Source organism: Cryptomeria japonica, chromosome 4, assembly GCF_030272615.1.
Source record: "Cryptomeria japonica chromosome 4, Sugi_1.0, whole genome shotgun sequence".
In the NCBI taxonomy this organism is placed as follows: Eukaryota; Viridiplantae; Streptophyta; class Pinopsida; order Cupressales; family Cupressaceae; genus Cryptomeria; species Cryptomeria japonica.
Genome location: NC_081408.1, coordinates 386807333 through 386825333, shown reverse-complemented (window position 1 = coordinate 386825333; position 18001 = coordinate 386807333). Strand labels below are relative to the sequence as shown.

The 18001-nt window shown below is 34.1% G+C and overlaps 1 protein-coding gene across 4 annotated transcripts in view; it reads right to left on the bottom strand.

The window, feature by feature from the left end:
* The window catches only part of LOC131074644 (uncharacterized), a 46715-nt gene that overhangs the window by 11553 nt on the left and 17161 nt on the right, over positions 1–18001 (bottom strand). For all 4 annotated transcript variants that reach the window (XM_058011302.2, XM_058011301.2, XM_058011304.2 and 1 more), the window contains exons 21-39: positions 10831–10878; positions 10619–10747; positions 10226–10462; positions 9996–10139; positions 9800–9885; positions 9592–9697; positions 9387–9482; positions 9085–9237; positions 8522–8701; positions 8174–8421; positions 7946–8081; positions 7728–7853; positions 7587–7631; positions 7410–7487; positions 7213–7329; positions 2877–3003; positions 2697–2800; positions 2414–2551; positions 2192–2284 (exon numbers count right to left, since the gene is read on the bottom strand). In XM_058011302.2, coding sequence (XP_057867285.2) covers positions 2192–2284; positions 2414–2551; positions 2697–2800; positions 2877–3003; positions 7213–7329; positions 7410–7487; positions 7587–7631; positions 7728–7853; positions 7946–8081; positions 8174–8421; positions 8522–8701; positions 9085–9237; positions 9387–9482; positions 9592–9697; positions 9800–9885; positions 9996–10139; positions 10226–10462; positions 10619–10747; positions 10831–10878 — 2391 coding nt within the window. The remainder of the gene's footprint in view (positions 1–2191; positions 2285–2413; positions 2552–2696; positions 2801–2876; positions 3004–7212; positions 7330–7409; positions 7488–7586; positions 7632–7727; positions 7854–7945; positions 8082–8173; positions 8422–8521; positions 8702–9084; positions 9238–9386; positions 9483–9591; positions 9698–9799; positions 9886–9995; positions 10140–10225; positions 10463–10618; positions 10748–10830; positions 10879–18001) is intronic.

Below are 18001 nucleotides of genomic sequence, written 5' to 3'. Positions count from 1 at the left end.
TGTTCAAGGAGTTGCAGGATACATCCACTCCCATGATGCTCCAAAGCTAATCAATGGGGAAGATTGTCTCTAAATTGGCTTGAAGCAGTGCTAAATGCCATGCAGAGATCATGGCTTTTGTGCCTCCTGCTTTCAGTTCACTTTGGTGGCTTGAAGGTGCTGAGTGTTGGCAAGGATACACTTGTGAAAGGTGAAAATGCAGGTTTACCAATAGGTTTAAGTTCTGATAATGTGAAAGATCCTCAAGCAAAAGGACCCAATGATGGTAAAATTTGTTGCAGGTTTGCAAGGAGCTGCTGGTGATAAAGACATACTACAAGGACCTAGGGAAAGTCTTAGATAGTCTTATGATGACATAATAAGTGGTATCCCTGAGGCATCAAGAAATCATTTACGGCCTCAAATTCTTGTCTCTGGATATTGCAGAACCAAGCTTATCTTCCTCTAAAGGTCAGTTCTAGCTTCCAGCAACAATGGAGGATCTTGCTGGCTGGGGCATAGCTAAAGGTACAGGGCCATTATTGTTTTTGGGTGCAAGGTGATGTTCCATTTTGGTGTAGCACCATGGTTGTTGGTTTTTGCTAGGGAGATGTCTAGTTTTAGCCTATTAGGTGTTTAGTCAGTTTTTAGTTTAAGCTTCATCCTTCAGCCAGTATGGTCCTTCTTTTGCAAATAGTTTCATGTAAAACATTTTTCTTCTTGGTTGCAGGCCGAATAGAAACATGCCACCAATTAATCTAAAAATAAACGAACAAGCTATTACAATGACACAAATACCAAAAAGTTCACATTGGGAGAAACCTCAAGACATCTATGTTAAATTAGTTGCACAGGTTTGATAAGCACCTCAAGATTGATCCCTTGAGAGCTTATTTTTTGAGGCCCATACTCCATACAAATTTTCCACTAGAGACCAACATGTCCACCACAAGATTTAAATTCCATTCATTGTCCACCAAGGACCAACACATACACCACAGGAATACCCTTTGCACCACACTCTGGTGCTGAGATGTCACTTTGGAGATTTGACCCTAGTTCTCCACAATGGGAACCCAATGGCTTGCCCATTTGGGCACAGCACCTTTGACAATTTATATTAATTATGTTGTTTCATCAAGGGTCAAATGTGTTGCCCCTGCTCTCTTTGACAGTACAATCTCTCACTTTCAGTTTGACAATGATGTATAGATCCTAGTTAGTTTTACTGTGGCATATATACCAGTGTAGTTTCTGAATTTTGCTGCTTAGAACCTCACTGTTGGAGGTAATTGTGTATTCAGAACTTTTGAAATAGGTTAGGTAACTATTTCAATATAGATTGGGCTCCTGATCCATGCTCGGATGCCTATTTCCTTCATGTATTTTTGCTCTTTCAGTATTAATACATTTCCCCTCAGCTCTGCTAGTTGTTACATGTCAAAAAAAAATGCATTATATACCCGGATAAACCAATATAATTTGGTATGCTGAGAAAAAAAACCTCCTAGATCTAACTTATATTAATATTATTAATTTATATAAAAATATATAATACTAATTATTATAAAAAATAGGTATAATATATAAATTAATAAATATAATATGTTAATTATATAAATTCTAAATTAATTCTAAATTTTACACAGCATAGTGTAAAACATATAATTTTTATATTTACATATCCTATATTATATTTAAATAGTATAGTTATATATTACTTATTAATAATACTTTAAATTTCAAAGAGTAGTTAGCCTTTTTATATTTACAGTTAGTATTCTATTATGTTGGCAAGAAAAGAATTTTTAACTTTTTGTGCACACGCCATTACAACCACCTTATTGCCAATGTGGTCATGCCTCTTAGCATAACTGCTAAACTTCTGAGGACATGTAAGTATCTCTATTCAACACATACAAAGAAATGCATGGTTGAAATTTTAGATTTCAGTCTTAGTTAAATAACAATTTGTATTGTAATAGTTCCTACTGATTCTCAGAGGTGAAGCGCCTGAAAAGGGCAAGTCAGCAACCATTTTGTTGGCTCACAAACATTTTCAAAAAATTGACAGTTCATGGGCTTTAAACCCAAAGTTTTAAGATCAAGTCAACTAGGAGAATCAGTTTGAGATGAGTGAAACACTGAAAATATTCTACAAATAAAATAACATTTATCCTCCATCACATAATCACCCAAATTGCATACTAACCTGTTCGCGAAAACCTGGAGGGTCAACAAACCCACCATCACGATTAATGATTTTGCTGTCATCCCGAGTTGTCCCAGCACGACCAAGGGTAGCCTGATTTGAAAAAGAGGGCATTTTTAGGTGCAAAATTATCCATTGCAAAAATTAAATTCATTAACATTTGAATCATGAATCTCCCACAATAATTACCAAACATAATACATTTTTAGCATCAAGAATGACCTTTTTATCTCTGGATTGTCTAGCTTTCTCTTCTTTGCCAGCCAAAGATGCAGTTTGGGAGGCCACACTTAATGACATGTTCTTCACATCTTCAATCAATTGTAGCAAAGACTCAGGTGAACCTGGCCTCTGTGCCACCTGTTCAATTAGAAAAGCATATCAATCAAAGTAAACCAAGAAAAAAATATCCAAAAATAAACATCATGATGTTCTATGCAAAGAAGGATCAAGAGCTCCTTGGAAAAGATAATCTTCAACTTTCAATTATTAAAATTTAAATTACCTTCCCCAAAGCCTCAATAAGATTGAAAAGCTCAGAAACACTGACGCCTGGCTCTTGAACCACACAAGTTTGAACAAGAAATATAGCAAATTCTGTAGCCGAAGCTGTATAAAACACAAAGGTAAGGTAAGTAACCCAGCTAGTCTTATTGAAATGAACCAAAATGAAAACTTAACATACCATTCCGTCCCCCATCCACAAGTTTTGCAAGATGGATGTTGTACTCTGTAAGGTTAATAAGTTCAGAACGTATAAGACCAACAGTTATATCCTTGTTGAATTTACGTTCCTCATCTGAGTAAATCACCTGTCAAACCAAAAAGTACAATGGAGCATCATTGTGTTGAAATCAAATTTCAAAAAAACTCTATTTCAATAAGATTGGTTCAACTGCCAAACAATTGTCACAATCTATGCCAGAGGAATCACCCAATGTAAAACTAGACGCTAGAACAATTCCATATATCTTAACTTATTGAAAATTCTAATGAGCATTCACACCTCTGCTGCAGTGGGAAAGAAAAAAAATTAAAAATGTAAAAATGCTAAACCTAGGCTGCCGATTCGGGTACAGGAATGGATATGGATTCGGATTCGGATTCAGGTATGCTGGTACGGCAAAAAAAAAAACCCATGGGTATGGGTACAGCTATAAAGTTAATATTAATATACTAATTTGTTTGAATATTTAATAAAGTTAAACACTAAACAAAATAAATAATTCAATATGTTTAAAAAATTTATTTAAAATAATAGTAATATATAATAACATAAATAATAAATATATTACAATATAAGTTTAGCTTGAATATTTTAAACTATTAAATTTTAACATTGAATAAAAATATTTTAAAGCCAAAGCTTTTGCAGGCAGAGGCAGGTAAGTCAACGGAGGCAAAGGCGAGACATGATTAATTTAAAATTATCCGCACACAGTCCGCTGAATCCGTGTTGAACCCAGGGCCACAACGGGACCGAACCCAGCCCGACACCTGGGCTCCCAGACCCGTACCTGGTAATAGAGTGCTAAACGTAAACCAATAATGACAATTTGAAAAACGTAAACCAATAATGACAATTTGAACAACAGTATCATACACCAATTCAATATCGAGAGCAAAGTAAAAGGGATAACTGATGTAATAGAAATCAGTAAGTATCTAATAATTATAGGCATGACAATGATAAGAACATGTTAGACTCTACATTCTACATTACAACTCGTACATTTAGCCAATAACATTAGAGAATCAAATATCTCCATTGAGCTAAATAACATGATGCATATATTATATGACATTCACTAACTGCATCACAGTTGAACTAAATATGGTATCTTCACTCATTTACAGTTAAACTGAATGAGGTGTCTTTACATGCTACATTCAAAGGCAATTTACGTGCAGATTAATAAAGATGTACATAAAAGATTTGGTGACATTTGTTTGTATTTTCTGCTGTCTTATGAATTTTGATTTTTGTATCTATTGTCAGTTACTTTCTGTAAGTTGTGAGGTTATATCAATTGGTATCAGAGCCTGCAAACAGGCATATTCAAGTTCTGCAATTTGTGTTCCCTTCACATATGGATTTCCTTCAAGAATAAACTCCAACCTCAAGAAATGTGTCAGAATCAATTCCCTTCACTCAGCCTAAAAATATACCAAAAGGTGGATCTCAGTGCGTATATCATTCTGCTCTTCAGCACCACCACCACCACCTCTTAACAGATCATTTTAAGCAACCTTGCTACAGACATCAAAAAGTCAGTTTGATAAATTTCTTCGGTAGAAGGATCTCAGTGCAGAAATCATCTTTCTCTCCAGCAGAATTCATATCATGTTATTTGCGCAAAAATAGGAAGTTTATGGATCATGCGGAAATTCTGCAGAGGTAGATTTTAGTTCTCTAATCTCATTTTCCCACTTTCTGTTAAACATAAATCCCTATCAAATTTCAGTGTTTCTATCATTGTGCTTCCTGTAAAAATAAAGCAAAGAAAGAAGGAAATAATGTAGTAAAAAGGGAGCTGGTTTTTCCTTGGGTAGTAAAACTGCTTCCTATAGTAACCAAAAAACTGAATCATGGATCTCTTCTGACAATCCAGAAAATACCCTCAAATCTGACCCAAAATCCTGATTTGGTTCAGCTACTTGCATGAGAGCAATATTACCAGCTACAACAGCCAAAAAAAGAAAGAACTCTAGCTCTAACTATATGTTCCATCCAACTGTCCAGCGGCCAGCCTACTTCAAAATTGAACACCAAGTTATCCATTCCCTCCGATAGGACGGTTGTTGGAGAGAAATTGGATATCTGAATTCACACCACAGAGGTGTACTTCAGGGGGTAGTCAAATGTTCCTAGGGGTTAATTTTATTGTCTCAAGAATGAAGAGGACCAGCTCACAGTTTGGCTTTATCTTTACCAATAACCAGCCCAAACTATTCAACAGTACATTAATGAGTCAATCAGCTCTCTATCAACTTGGAGATGCTTATACTTGATAAGGCTCCCTCCATTATATTTATCTCAGAGTTTATCTCCAAGAAGGGGTAGAGTTCCCCATCAGATACTTTATAGTGCACCTATCAACTTTCTCCAAGAGTGGAAGGTAAGTAGTAATGGAAAAAGAAGCCAAATTCACATGCATCATCAATGATTACAGCTTGGTCTATTAAAAGGGCTTGGGATGACTGCCGCATACATATGCAAGTAGTGATGGATCTTCTTCATCAATAATAGCTCAAGTTTGGGCAAATTTCAGTCAAACACTTGGTCTTACCCACTAACAAGCATGTACATAAGAATTTATATAAAATTGAGGTCCTCGCTAAGTGGTCCAAGAGTTTTTTGGGAGGTAAAAACTTCTATTGGAAATTAACTTCTCCTTACTTGTGTTTCTAAACCCCTCCATTGGCACACCATCAGAAAACTCAAAACTCTTTCTTTAATAGTTCTAAGGATGTTTTTCCACTAATCGTGCTTCCTCTCACAGCCATTTAATCTTATGGATATTTTTTCCACTAATCGTGTTTCCTCTCAGCCATTTAATCTTACGGATATAGTTGATGCTTCCTAATATGCCAAAGATACAGTTCTTAAGCAGAGGGAACATCTAGTGGTATATTATTCTAAGGAAGCATACACACAAAGCTCCATTGTAGCATATACAAAAAGTATTTCTACACTTAGGCCAAGCCCTCGAGCAGTGGCACCATTATGATCCCTGTAAAGAGGTCAGCCTTGGAAAACACCATCCCCTTCAATTCTTGAACTCTCCATGCAAGAGTCAAGAACCTCAGCATTTTACGTGGGCATCTAAAATTTGCAGCAACCCCCAATAGTCAATCAAATGCCTTTCCTTGAATTGATTTTGAGACACAGTTTGTTGTACAAACTCACTTACCTTGAAGTTCACAACAACACTTCTGCATAAGAGGGCTCATTCATTCCCCTATGGTGGAATTTTGGCAGGCAAGACACCTTGTAACCTTGCAACAGTAATTCTATTGACACTTGTGTGCAGAAAACTTCAAGGATTTTATGCATCAGTGCTCAGTCTGTGGCTAAAACCTTTTATTTAGACTATGGCAATTGATCCAGACTGATTTCATGAGTGGAGCAGCTAACCCACATCTGAATGTCAGCACAATTTCAACTTTCTTATGGTTTTCCGGTTTTCCAAAATGGCTCTTTTTATGCCTAGCACCAAGACAATTGATGATCCACAAGCTTTTGAGTTCTTCTTCAGAAATGTTTAGAACATCTCTTGGTTCTCTAGTCATGATCTTCACTTCTTGAGCCATTTTTGAAAAGCACGGTGGGGAAAGCTGGAAACTGGAAGCCGAACTGCCCACTTTGAATTCCATTTCCTTCCATCTGTAAACCGATGGCTTTACCATGGTGGAAGTAATAGGACAACTATTTGCATATCCTCTAGCATAGTTACAACCAGACAACACATATCTCTACATAGTGTTCTCCTTTTGAAGCCTGTGATGGCTTTCAAGTGTTTCAACCAATTCCAATAGTTCTTTCTGCTTCAGCTATGTCCCACCAACAAAAGCAGCGGCAATGCAAAGCTTCTTCCTTAGTATAAATAAATTGGGCTGAATTCAAGGCACACTATGACCACCACTAAGTGTGTAACATACCAACAAAGCCCATCCATTATAAGCCTTACATGTTACTTCAAGTTGTTAAGTGCAATGATATTTCCATGGTAACTTTCCTCAACTTCGCACCCAGGATGTTTCAATGTGACCCACTCTAAGTTATATGATCTGTCTCAAAAAGAATTATGTTACTCCTCTTGAAGATCCAATCACAGATTTTCAGCAACATTCAGCTGAGGTTATATCATACAATTAAACATTATATGCACATACAACAGTATCATTTGAACAACCTAGCAAGCACTAAACTTTTCCAGTTTCAAATATTACACTGAAGAAAAATACTCATATTATTAAAAACACTTGTCTAACAATAAAATTAACATAGCAAATCATACCCAGCTTGTCAGTTCCTTCACCACACGTTTGCAAACATCGCGGATAGAAGACAAAATGGTCATATGGGTTGAAACGTGTAAACTGTTTGATGCATTCTCATATAATCTCTTAAAAACCTGCTTCAACAAATTTGACAAAATATTAGATGAGAACTGATAAATACAGAGTTACCAGTTCATAAACATTAATATCAAACCTTTTGTGCTATCGCCAGAGCTGCCTCGTCTCTACTTATACATTGCAGGATAATCTCAGGTATTTCTGAGACAAGGCCCTGGAGAAAATAATGTTGTTCAATATAATGCATTATAATATAAATCTGGCTATTATTGCATAAAGAAAGTTTTGTCTAATTTTAATAAAAGAATTTTGCCTGGAGTTCCTGTTCACTAGCACCCATTGAGATCGCTGCTTCCAACTGCAAAATGGGAGACATATTTTAAGAAGAAATGTATATAATCTAACAAAACCTTCTAAGATAAATTGAATTAAATTACACATTCAATGAAATTACCTTTTGAGATATAAGTTCATATTTATCCAGTGCTTCTCCTGTGTTAAGAGAGGGCTCTAGTCCAGAAGAACTAAGACGTTCTATAGCTGAAGTTGGAGTTGAAGGTCGTACCATCGGTCCAGACTCCTTCATGAAAAATAATGTGTAAACTTTGTGACTTTGAACAATAAGATTACAAAAAAATAACACAAAATTATTCAAGGCTAAATTAACCCCACCTTTGTAGAACTAGAATTCTCCAGAATATTCCCCTCAGCTATAGCACTACTGTTTGTAGTTAGGGAACTTGACACTAACATATCTGGAATTTGACGCAGCCCTCCATCTGCCATAGCAATTTGACTACCAGAAGCACTGCAACATGAAAGATATAATTAGGTTGCATTCCATATTTCTCATGTCAAAACAAGAGAAAACAAAGACATGAAGTCACTTGAAAAAAAAACCTATGAGGTGATGCAGCACGAGAGTCAAGTTCTTCAGAAGATTGTTCCAGTGGTTGGGCAACAACACCCAGTCCTGATGTAGTTTGTGTTGAATTGTAACCACTTGAGCTTCCCTGTGCCGAAGCAGAACCATAAACAACACGAGAAAAAGCAGATCCAAGAGAACCGGCATTAGAATTGGATGAGCCACTCGGTGCCACCGGAGAACTCTGAGTAGGTTGGTTCTGCCAAGGAAGTCTTGCAAAATCCTACAAAAGCATATGCATAAAGCGTTGGTCAAATCATGTTGTTCAAAAGAAATATTATTGTTAGAATATAAGTACATGCAAGATATATAAGCAATTAAACCTCATAAACCCGCTGTTGGGCTGAAGATAATCGGCCAGGCTTTGGCCGGAGAGCCTCTGGCAAACGCGCTAGATTTTTAGAGTACACAGTAGCATCATAAAATGCAGGCCCAAGTGTTTCCCTCTGTTTCCTTCTACTAGAAAGTGCAGGTCCAATGACATCTTCAAGGTCACGAAGTGCCTGACATGACAAACAGTACCACAGATCAGAACATTAATTAAAGTTTTAAGGTCATCAATACAACTGACAAACTTAGCTCTAGCTAATCAACTACTCTAAGGCTCCAGCTTTTGAGAATTAACTATTCAGTATCAGCTTTTGAGAATTAACTATTCAGTATCAGCTTTTGCGAATTTAAAAAGAGAATTCAGCATAACTTTCAGTATAAAAGCAATAAATTATATAACAAGAGGGTTGGTTTGAAGAAACAGTGCTCCTCTTCTAAATGAACTAAATTCTTAAGTTTTTTCTTCATGTAAAATCCGTCAACCACATTCTAACAAGGCTTAATGCACAATCCAGCTAAAAACAAATACGAAATCCTAAACTGATTACAGTATCACCTTTTCCGTTGCAGCTTGTTCTATCACAGCACAACCCAGATCTAGATTATCATTTGTTACAAGCTGCACAGCTTGCTCAAGAACTTCTCCCACAACATTTAGTTGTTGTAGCAAACTTCTCAAATGATTTGCCATCGCAACACGAAGGGGTTCCTAAACACCAGGGATAATTAAATCTAAATAAGTACCAAATACAAAAGAGTAAAAAGCACCAATATCATATTACAAACCAATTTACACAAGGGGATGAAAAAACTGAGAATAAACATATTCCTGGGAAAAAGTTGAATGTACAAAACAACCTTGCAAGTTACATGCGCCAAGCTCCCTGCAAGACTTGCTACCATTTTGTTTGCAGATTCACGTATACGACTTTCTTCAGACTCCATAGCATAGTCCTAGAGGAAATAGTTGTCAAGCAAAAAAAAAATTATTTCTTTGCAAGGAACCAAAGCTTTATCTAGTTGTGCAACCTTTCAAACAAAGCAATAAGTTATGTATGGCTACCTTTGTCACAAGTTCACGAGATGTCATGCATGCAATGGTGACACTTCGTTCTACAACAGGAGATATGATCTCACGAATAGCTCTCTCCATTGCCACAGGAACAATCCTGAAACAAAAGTGCATTTCTTAAATCTCAATGTGCTGATCATACACCTCCCTTCAGTGAATATATTTGAAATGACTAACTGATTTGATCTAAGTTTAGTACCTTTGGAACGGTAGTTGCTGTCCAAGAGCATTGAGTTTTTGATTGACCACAACATATGCACCAATATTTGAGATTGGGATAGAAAACTACAAAATATCATAATGAATTCATTATGTCAAAATATTTTAGACTACAAAGAAATAACATGTACAGCTTCAGAATACACCATTTTACAAAGAAGATTGCTAACCCAGACCTGACTAACAGGGAATGGAGATTGAGCTGGAGTGGCATGTGACAATCCAAGACCAGCTGGCATACGGTCAGGCATACCCGCTAGTGTGCTAACTTTTTCATCCTCTCCTCCTGTACTTGATGAAAGATGAAGTGCGGCAGAAAACTAAAACAGAAGCACAGTTATCTCCCAGACTCGTGGACATAGAATCAATCGTAAGGAAAACATGTTGATAAGTGATTCCAACTAACCTGAGGTAAAACTGGAGCATGAGGGGCACTGGGATGTGAAGCTGAAACTTCAGGTTGCAGCTCTACCTGACTAATTGAAGACACTGTTCCTGTTGTATGCTCAGTGCCAACTTGTTGAGAAGCTCCCAGATCTTTATTGGAAAAGTCGGGATTTCCTTCAATCTCTCGTGCACGGCCCTTGAGAAGCTGAGTGGGTTTGACATCCTTTGTTTCTACCCCCAAATTTTTAAATAGTACCTGCAAAAAAGGAACAATCAGATTTGATATTTCAATTGGTCTAAAGGACATTAAATGTTAGTATCGTCATCACATATCAACTAGTTGCTATCCAAAAAGAACTATTTGTAAATGTAACTATATTGTAATGATAACAAAATGCAAGGGATTTAGTACCTCAATATCAAATCTAAGATTCATCTTCAAATTCGGCAATGCATAGATTTCAGCAAGTAAACTGAGGATACCCATTGTCCAAGGGTTGGGAGGCTGATATGCAAGACTTGATTGACAGGGTTCTAAAATCTGTAATTTATAAAAGTAACAATAATTCATACCCCTCAAATAATGTCATGCTACAAAAAAATTATAAAAGCAGCAAACCATACCTTTGATGTAAATGGAATTACTGCAATCATCAGCCCTTTTTCATATGCCTGATCCAATTGTACATATAATGCATTAGCAAACACTAAAAAGGCATTCAATACAACTGTATCTTTCAAATATCAGATGATCTTGCAAATAGTTTTTTTTAAAATCTAATTCTTTATTAAGATATTTTTCTTAATATACTGCACACTTCAAATCCTATATACCAAAATATAGGCTATTCTTTGTTGAGTCTGGTTGTTTTTAAAATGTAATATGACATAGCAATCAACCATACAAGATTATCAAACAACATGAAACAGAGAAGATGAAATATAGGCTATTCTTTGTTGAGTCTGGTTGGTTTTAAAATGTAATATGGCATAGCAATCAAATATACAAGATTATCAAACAACATAAAACAGAGAAGACAATAATAGAACATACAGATTTGCTACAAGAAATATTAACATTAGCACATCTTAAAATATTCTGAATATCTGAAAATATGATTATATGTTAATTCTCTGGATGTTGAACTAAAGGTCCCCATCTATGTCACAAGGTTCGATATCGAATCCATCTTCGGCATCGATGAAATTCAGATGAAGTTCAGCGAAGAGAATAAATTCGGAAAAAAAATCACCTTATATAAATTCAAATTTTTTAAAATATAAATAATATATCCGTAAGTTTTTATAATAATTTTATTTTAATTTTTATATATAGTACATTGAAATTATCAGAAATAAAATAATACTATATAAAATTTAAAATATTAATTTTGAATTTCATCAAAGAGAATAAATTCGGAAAAAAAAATGCCTTATATAAATTCAAATTTTTTAAAATATAAATAATATATCTGTAAGTTTTTAAAATAATTTTATTTTAATATTTAAATTTGTTAATTTTTATATATAGTAAATTGAAATTATCAGAAATAAAATAATACTATATAAAATTAGAAATATTAATTTAAATATTTAGATTTATTAATTATAAAATAAAACAATACTATATTTATTTATTAATTTAAAATATTTTAATTTAAATTTCTTAAATACTATATATTAACAAGAGTTGTGATACAGCTGGAGTCCCTGCCTATTTGCTAAAAACTGTGTTATTATTTTAACTTTTTCGTGAAAATAATAAAAGGATTGCTTCTTGTTTAGATTTCATAAGGAGCTTAGTGATTGATGTTATGTGGTTTTTGGCTTGTCTAGTACCTCAAGCCAACTGTCTTTTTGTTTGCCACCATTTTTGTTTTGGTGTTGAAACAAACGTACAGATATTTCAACAGTGAAAGTGAAAGAAGACAATTGATGGAGTAATCTGACATTAGCCTAAAACTAGCAATTGCACCTTGGTGTGCAATAGGTACGCCGAAGAGGTGTGGAAGGTCAATTAGGGAATTTTTTGGTCTATTAGTTGCATACTCTTGTGTATTAAATGAGGTCAATTGGTAGGCCATTTAGCAAGTGATGTTGTTTGTGCAACAAAGGTCTTAATGAAGAAATGATATCTTAAAATCAGCTATGCATCCACTTACAAAGATCCAATCAGGAGTGAAATAAAACCTGAATTGAGAAGATAATTAGGCTCATGTTATGTTCATAATAGGGAGAGAGGGACAGATAGAGTGGGGGAGAGTGTGAGAGAGGGGGTAAGGAGATAGAGATAAAAAAAGGTATAGATAAAGATGGAGATGGAGGAAAGGGGTATAGAGAGGAGAGAAGGAGAAAGAGAGATAAAAGAGATGAGATGAGGATAGATAGAGATGAAAGAGATAAATTTGTAGAGGTATAGAGGTAGAGATCTAGGGAGAGATCGAAAGATAAATATAGAGATAGGAAGTGATATATAGATAGAAATAGAGTGAGGGAGAGATATAGGGGTGGAGAGAGAGGACAAAATAACAAGATTGAGATAAAGGGAGATTTGGGAGTAGTATGGAGAGATAGAGGTAAAGAGACAATGAGATATAGATATAGAGGCCTAAGAATAGTGAGAGGGATAGAGAGGGACAGAGAGGGACAGACATAAATGAATAGAGGGACACATGTCTAGAGATAGAGGGAGTAGGAGAAAGATAGAGCGAGACAAAAGGGAGACAAATAGATATAGAGAGGTAGGAAGATAGAAAAGGAGATAAAGCAAAAGAGATAGCAAGATATAGAGGAAGAGGGAGAAAGAAAGATAGATCTAAATGGTGATATAGAGTGATAGAGAGTAATAAGGATCCATTGCCAATACGCACATGTTATGTTTGTGATTGGGAGAGAGGGTGAGAGGAAGAGACGTGTATATAAAGAGGAAGAGATAGAAGGGGATAAATATATAAGAAATGGTATATAACATATAACAATTTATAATATTGAAATATTGCATAAAATAGTAAGTATAAATTATATTATATATTTTAAAAATGAAATAAAAAAAAGTTGAATAACAATTTTATGTAAAAAATAAATATATAACATTTAACTATATAATATTATTATATCAAGATTTAATTTTTTTTAAATGGAGCATGTTTATATCATATTATTTTGTTTTATAATATTATTCTAGTTAATAAAATTATATTTCTTAATCTAAATTTAAATATTGAAAAGTATAAGAATATAAAATATTGATATTACAAACAGTAATAACATTAATTGAAAGATAAATTCAATATTAACAAATAATTTATTATTATAAAATTGAACATAAATATAGTTAAATTCTTAAATAAATTAAATTTGAAAATTAAAACTATAATTCAAATAAAAATTAGAAATAAAAATAAACTATATAAAAATTGATACAATTTACATTTTGACTTCTACATTAAAAATTACAAGTAAAATCATAGTAAAAAAGCCAAAAATACAAAAACATATTAAAAAAGTTTTAAAAATTAATTTTGTTTATGTAATTTTTTTATTATCTTTTGATATCATAAATAATGTCAAATATTATTAAAGTTTTTTTAACTTTATAAACAATGTTTTATAGGAATTTTATTAGATATAATAATTAATAATAAAAAAAATTTAAAAATATAACGAAACCACCAAGAAAAATAGCTTCAATCATCTACACAGGATTTATAAGAGGGTTTTGTTGCATTAGGGTTTAGAAAAAAACTGCAGCAATGGCAGCACTTAATTCTGCGGTTTGTTTTCCAGTCTTCTTCAGAAAATATTCGGATTCGCAGATATTTCTCAGCACTTTGTGGGCAGTGGATGGATTGCTCAGTTTTGATTTACGGTAAAAACGGCCTCCAATGTTTTTATTTCAATGATGTACGGTATCTTTACCACAAGATATTATTAAATCATCTAAATTTTTTCACTAATATTTGATCAGGCATCTCTTTTTATTTTTAAGAAAAAAAATAAAAACCACAAAAAAAGTATACCTGCCAATCAGAAAAATCTAAAAATAGAGAGAAAATGAGATTAATAAATAAATTATGGTATTTGATTGGGCATCTCTTTTTATTTTTAAGAAAAAAAATAAAAACCACAAGAAAAAGTATACCAGCCAATCAGAAAAATCTAAAAATAGAGAGAAAAATGATATTAATAAATAAATTATGGTAAACTATAAGATAAACTATAGGGTAAATGTTTCAAACGGTTTTCAAAGCAAAATTAATTGAAAATGCAGAGAGACGGAAACATTAGTCTCCGCCTATAGATAGGCGGGACTAATAATTTAAAAACTAAACTAAACGTTCAAAATATTAAATTATACTTTACTAAATGTTAATATTAAAAAATAAAATAATATTAAATTTAAACATGTTAAATATAATGTGTATAAAATAAAAATAACTTATTAAATTGAAATATGTTAAATATAATATCTTTAAACATATTAAACATATTAATTACTAAAACGCGTTGAAGTTTAATTAAAAATACTTAAATAAGCATATAAATAAGATGTACGATATTTGCAGGTTGCCCGATGGGAAATTAGTTTGTATGAGTCATCACTCGGCAGGAGACGCACAGTTAAAGGAAAATCTGAGTCACGCCTACCTGCTGGTGCTCCGTCTTGCTCAAATCTCAGAATCCCGTAATCGAAGAAATGCATAATTTTTTGGCTGCGGAAGAACTGAGTCGTGCCCTACCAGAAAATATTTTTCGCTCACTGCTCAACCCTTGAATGCAACCTTGTTGCCTCTTCCGTATGAATCTAAAGGCGAATTTTAACGAATTTCATAAGTTTTTTTACTGTTTGCCAAATTTCGATCTTCAAGCATGAAATTCGGTGAACCCTGTGACTTAGCCCATAACTGCTATAAGTGTAGGTTGTTAAACTATATTAAGCACTTCTACTGTTTACAATGTAAAATAAGATTCAAACTTAAAAAGACAAATATAACATTTCTCTGAAACATGTTCCATGTTGTCAGTGTAATCTAGCCCTGCTAGCTAAAAGATGCAGCATTATTTTTTGTACCAATTATAATGATGCACAACTTCCTATTGACTTAAAGACAATGAAAAATTATGTTGGAAATGTAATCTGGAGAGAAGTAACAAGAAGGAAGTGAATAAGCCCCAATGGTGGGATGAAAACTGAAATACATTTAAAGGATCATCAAAACCACCAAGAAACAACACTGGGGAGATGATTGAAGGGGCAAATATCATAACGAACAGAAATAGTCCAAGGTAAATGGGTGTGAATTCTTACAAAGCACAAAAAGGGAGAGAGCACAAATAAAAATGAAACTATAGGAAACACTAGAAAGCAAGAGAAGCTTATTTCCATTGAAACTGAATGCAATTTGATCTTAGCATATTCTGTTTAAAGTTAAATCAAACACAAATATCCAGTACCACATAAACGCATTGCCTGCCACTCTGAACTATAACTTCGCACCAGTAATCAAGACCCTAAAATTAAAGAAACAAAAATTTTGAGCACCTATGGTGATTAGCTTATGTCAGCTTTCATTGCATTGAAAGAAACAATATTGGAGAAAGGATAGAAGGAGAAAAAATTACAATCTGAAGGAAGAACATAATAAACGAGCAGCAGTAATCAAACAGGAAATGGTGTTAAATCTTACAGTGTGCAAAGTCCAACAGGTATGGAGCACAATTAAAAATGAAATTATAGGATACGCTAGAAAGCCATAAAAGCTTAGCTCCATTTATATTGGATGCAAATCAATCTTAGGAAATTCTGTTCAAAACTTTTAAAGTCAAATCAACCCAAACTACTTAACACAACAATCGCATCACCTCCACTCTGAAGAATAACTTCTCACAACCATTCAAGACCTTTACATTAAATAAATAAAGGTTTTGGAAACCTAGAATGATTACATTACATCAGCTTTGCATTACATTATAATATTTCTATGAACATTCGTAGATTTAGGCTTATCAACTTCAAAACAATTTCCAGCCCAAAAGATAATAAGGTCATATGACATAATATGCAAATTGAATCTCCTCCCAAAAGGTGGGCTAGAATAACAAACCTAAACAAAGTATTGAAACACGCTCTACCTTAACGAGAAAAAATAAAATGAATGGTGCAACCAGGATTAATCCCAGCACCACCGAAGGCAGAGCAATCATGCGGCAGTGAAGAGAAAGACAACTGCTATTGTGCCCTAAACATAGACATCATATGACTAGCATGTTATGAAATAGTGGTTACACTAAAATTGGACATTGATTTAGAATTGAAATGAAAAATATTATAGTGGAATGTTCAATGTAATTTTCACTGTCACCATTACAGATAAGCTGTAATAATTCTATTGTCACTATCATGTCTAAAATACAAAAGAGATTTTATAAGGGAAACCCTGGGACCCGTCCCCAGCATATTTTGGGGTGTCCCAATCCCCAAGACATTTCCGGGACAGGGACATCCCCGGGCTATCCCCAAATTGGGGAAAAAGCAGGAGAGGTCCCAGAAAATTAAAAGGTATGGCTTGATCACCTGACTGTCCCAGGGACAACCAGCTGTCCCCATAAAAAAGTACTTTTTTGAAAATAAAAAAATTCATTAAAAAATGATAAAATAGTGGAAATGGTGTGTGCCATGAAGATTGTGTGGTTCCAAAGGCCTTAATTTGGGCTAGGTGGCAGGGGCTCTGTACCTCAACCCTGGAATTGGAATTCAATCTCATGTGTTCCCTGGACCAGCGAATTCAATCTCTTTATTCTCAGGGTACTACCCCAATAACTGGTACTGACCAGAGGGTCAAGATCAGAACAAAAAGTCGAAGGTCAGGGTGGGCAACATAAATAAAGAAAGATAAAGCATGAGAGAACCATTAATAATATCTAAGATGGTAGAATCACATGGCAAGCACACGATGTGGCCAGTGTATAAGTATTTTTCAATACTCAAGATTACAAGTGGAGAATTCAGGAATTATTTTAAAAGATAAAAATTTTGAAAAAAACAAACCATATTGTGTAATGTCCCCATTTTGAAAATAAAACCCAATTTAAACCCAGCACTCATATTTTCCCGTGGGTTTTGGAAATCCTATATGAAGGGAATGGACTTTGATTCTGTTAATGATCTATACTAGAATTAACTTGAGTAAGAAAGAAATATTTTGATTACATTTTTTGGATCAACAATAACTACGATCTAAGAGGCCCCCAGATACTCTGTTTTCTCTGCAGGACAAATTCTACAGGCTGCCATTAATATCAGTGACATCCACATCAGGGTATTGGCCCCTGATTACCAGCTTGCAGTAGATGGGATAATTGTTTTTGCACTATCACTTCTGCAGGTTGTGAAACTCTAAGCAATATGCAACTTCCAAGGATTAATTAATATTAGAAAGAAGCCATTGATTAAAAAAAATTAAGAGTTGTAAAGCACCGAAGGAAGAATTAATAACGTTTTCGAAATGAAATCATCATCAAGTGTTTTAATCAAGAGACACTTGAGGAGTGGTGACTCTGGCAGAAAACAGCCTATTTAATAGAGGCTAACCCCATGCAGCTGCTTACGAACATTTTTCTGCTTGAATTAAGCAGTCAGTGTTTCCATGCAAAAAAAATTTAAGCAAAAAAGGATAAATTGGAATCTTCCCCTATTTTGGTGGAGCAGCAGCGGCTTAAAAATGGAAAATAAGCTTTAAAAAAAAGGGGGGCGCTAAAAATAAGCAGTGGCTGCTTATTGAAAAAACTAAAAAAA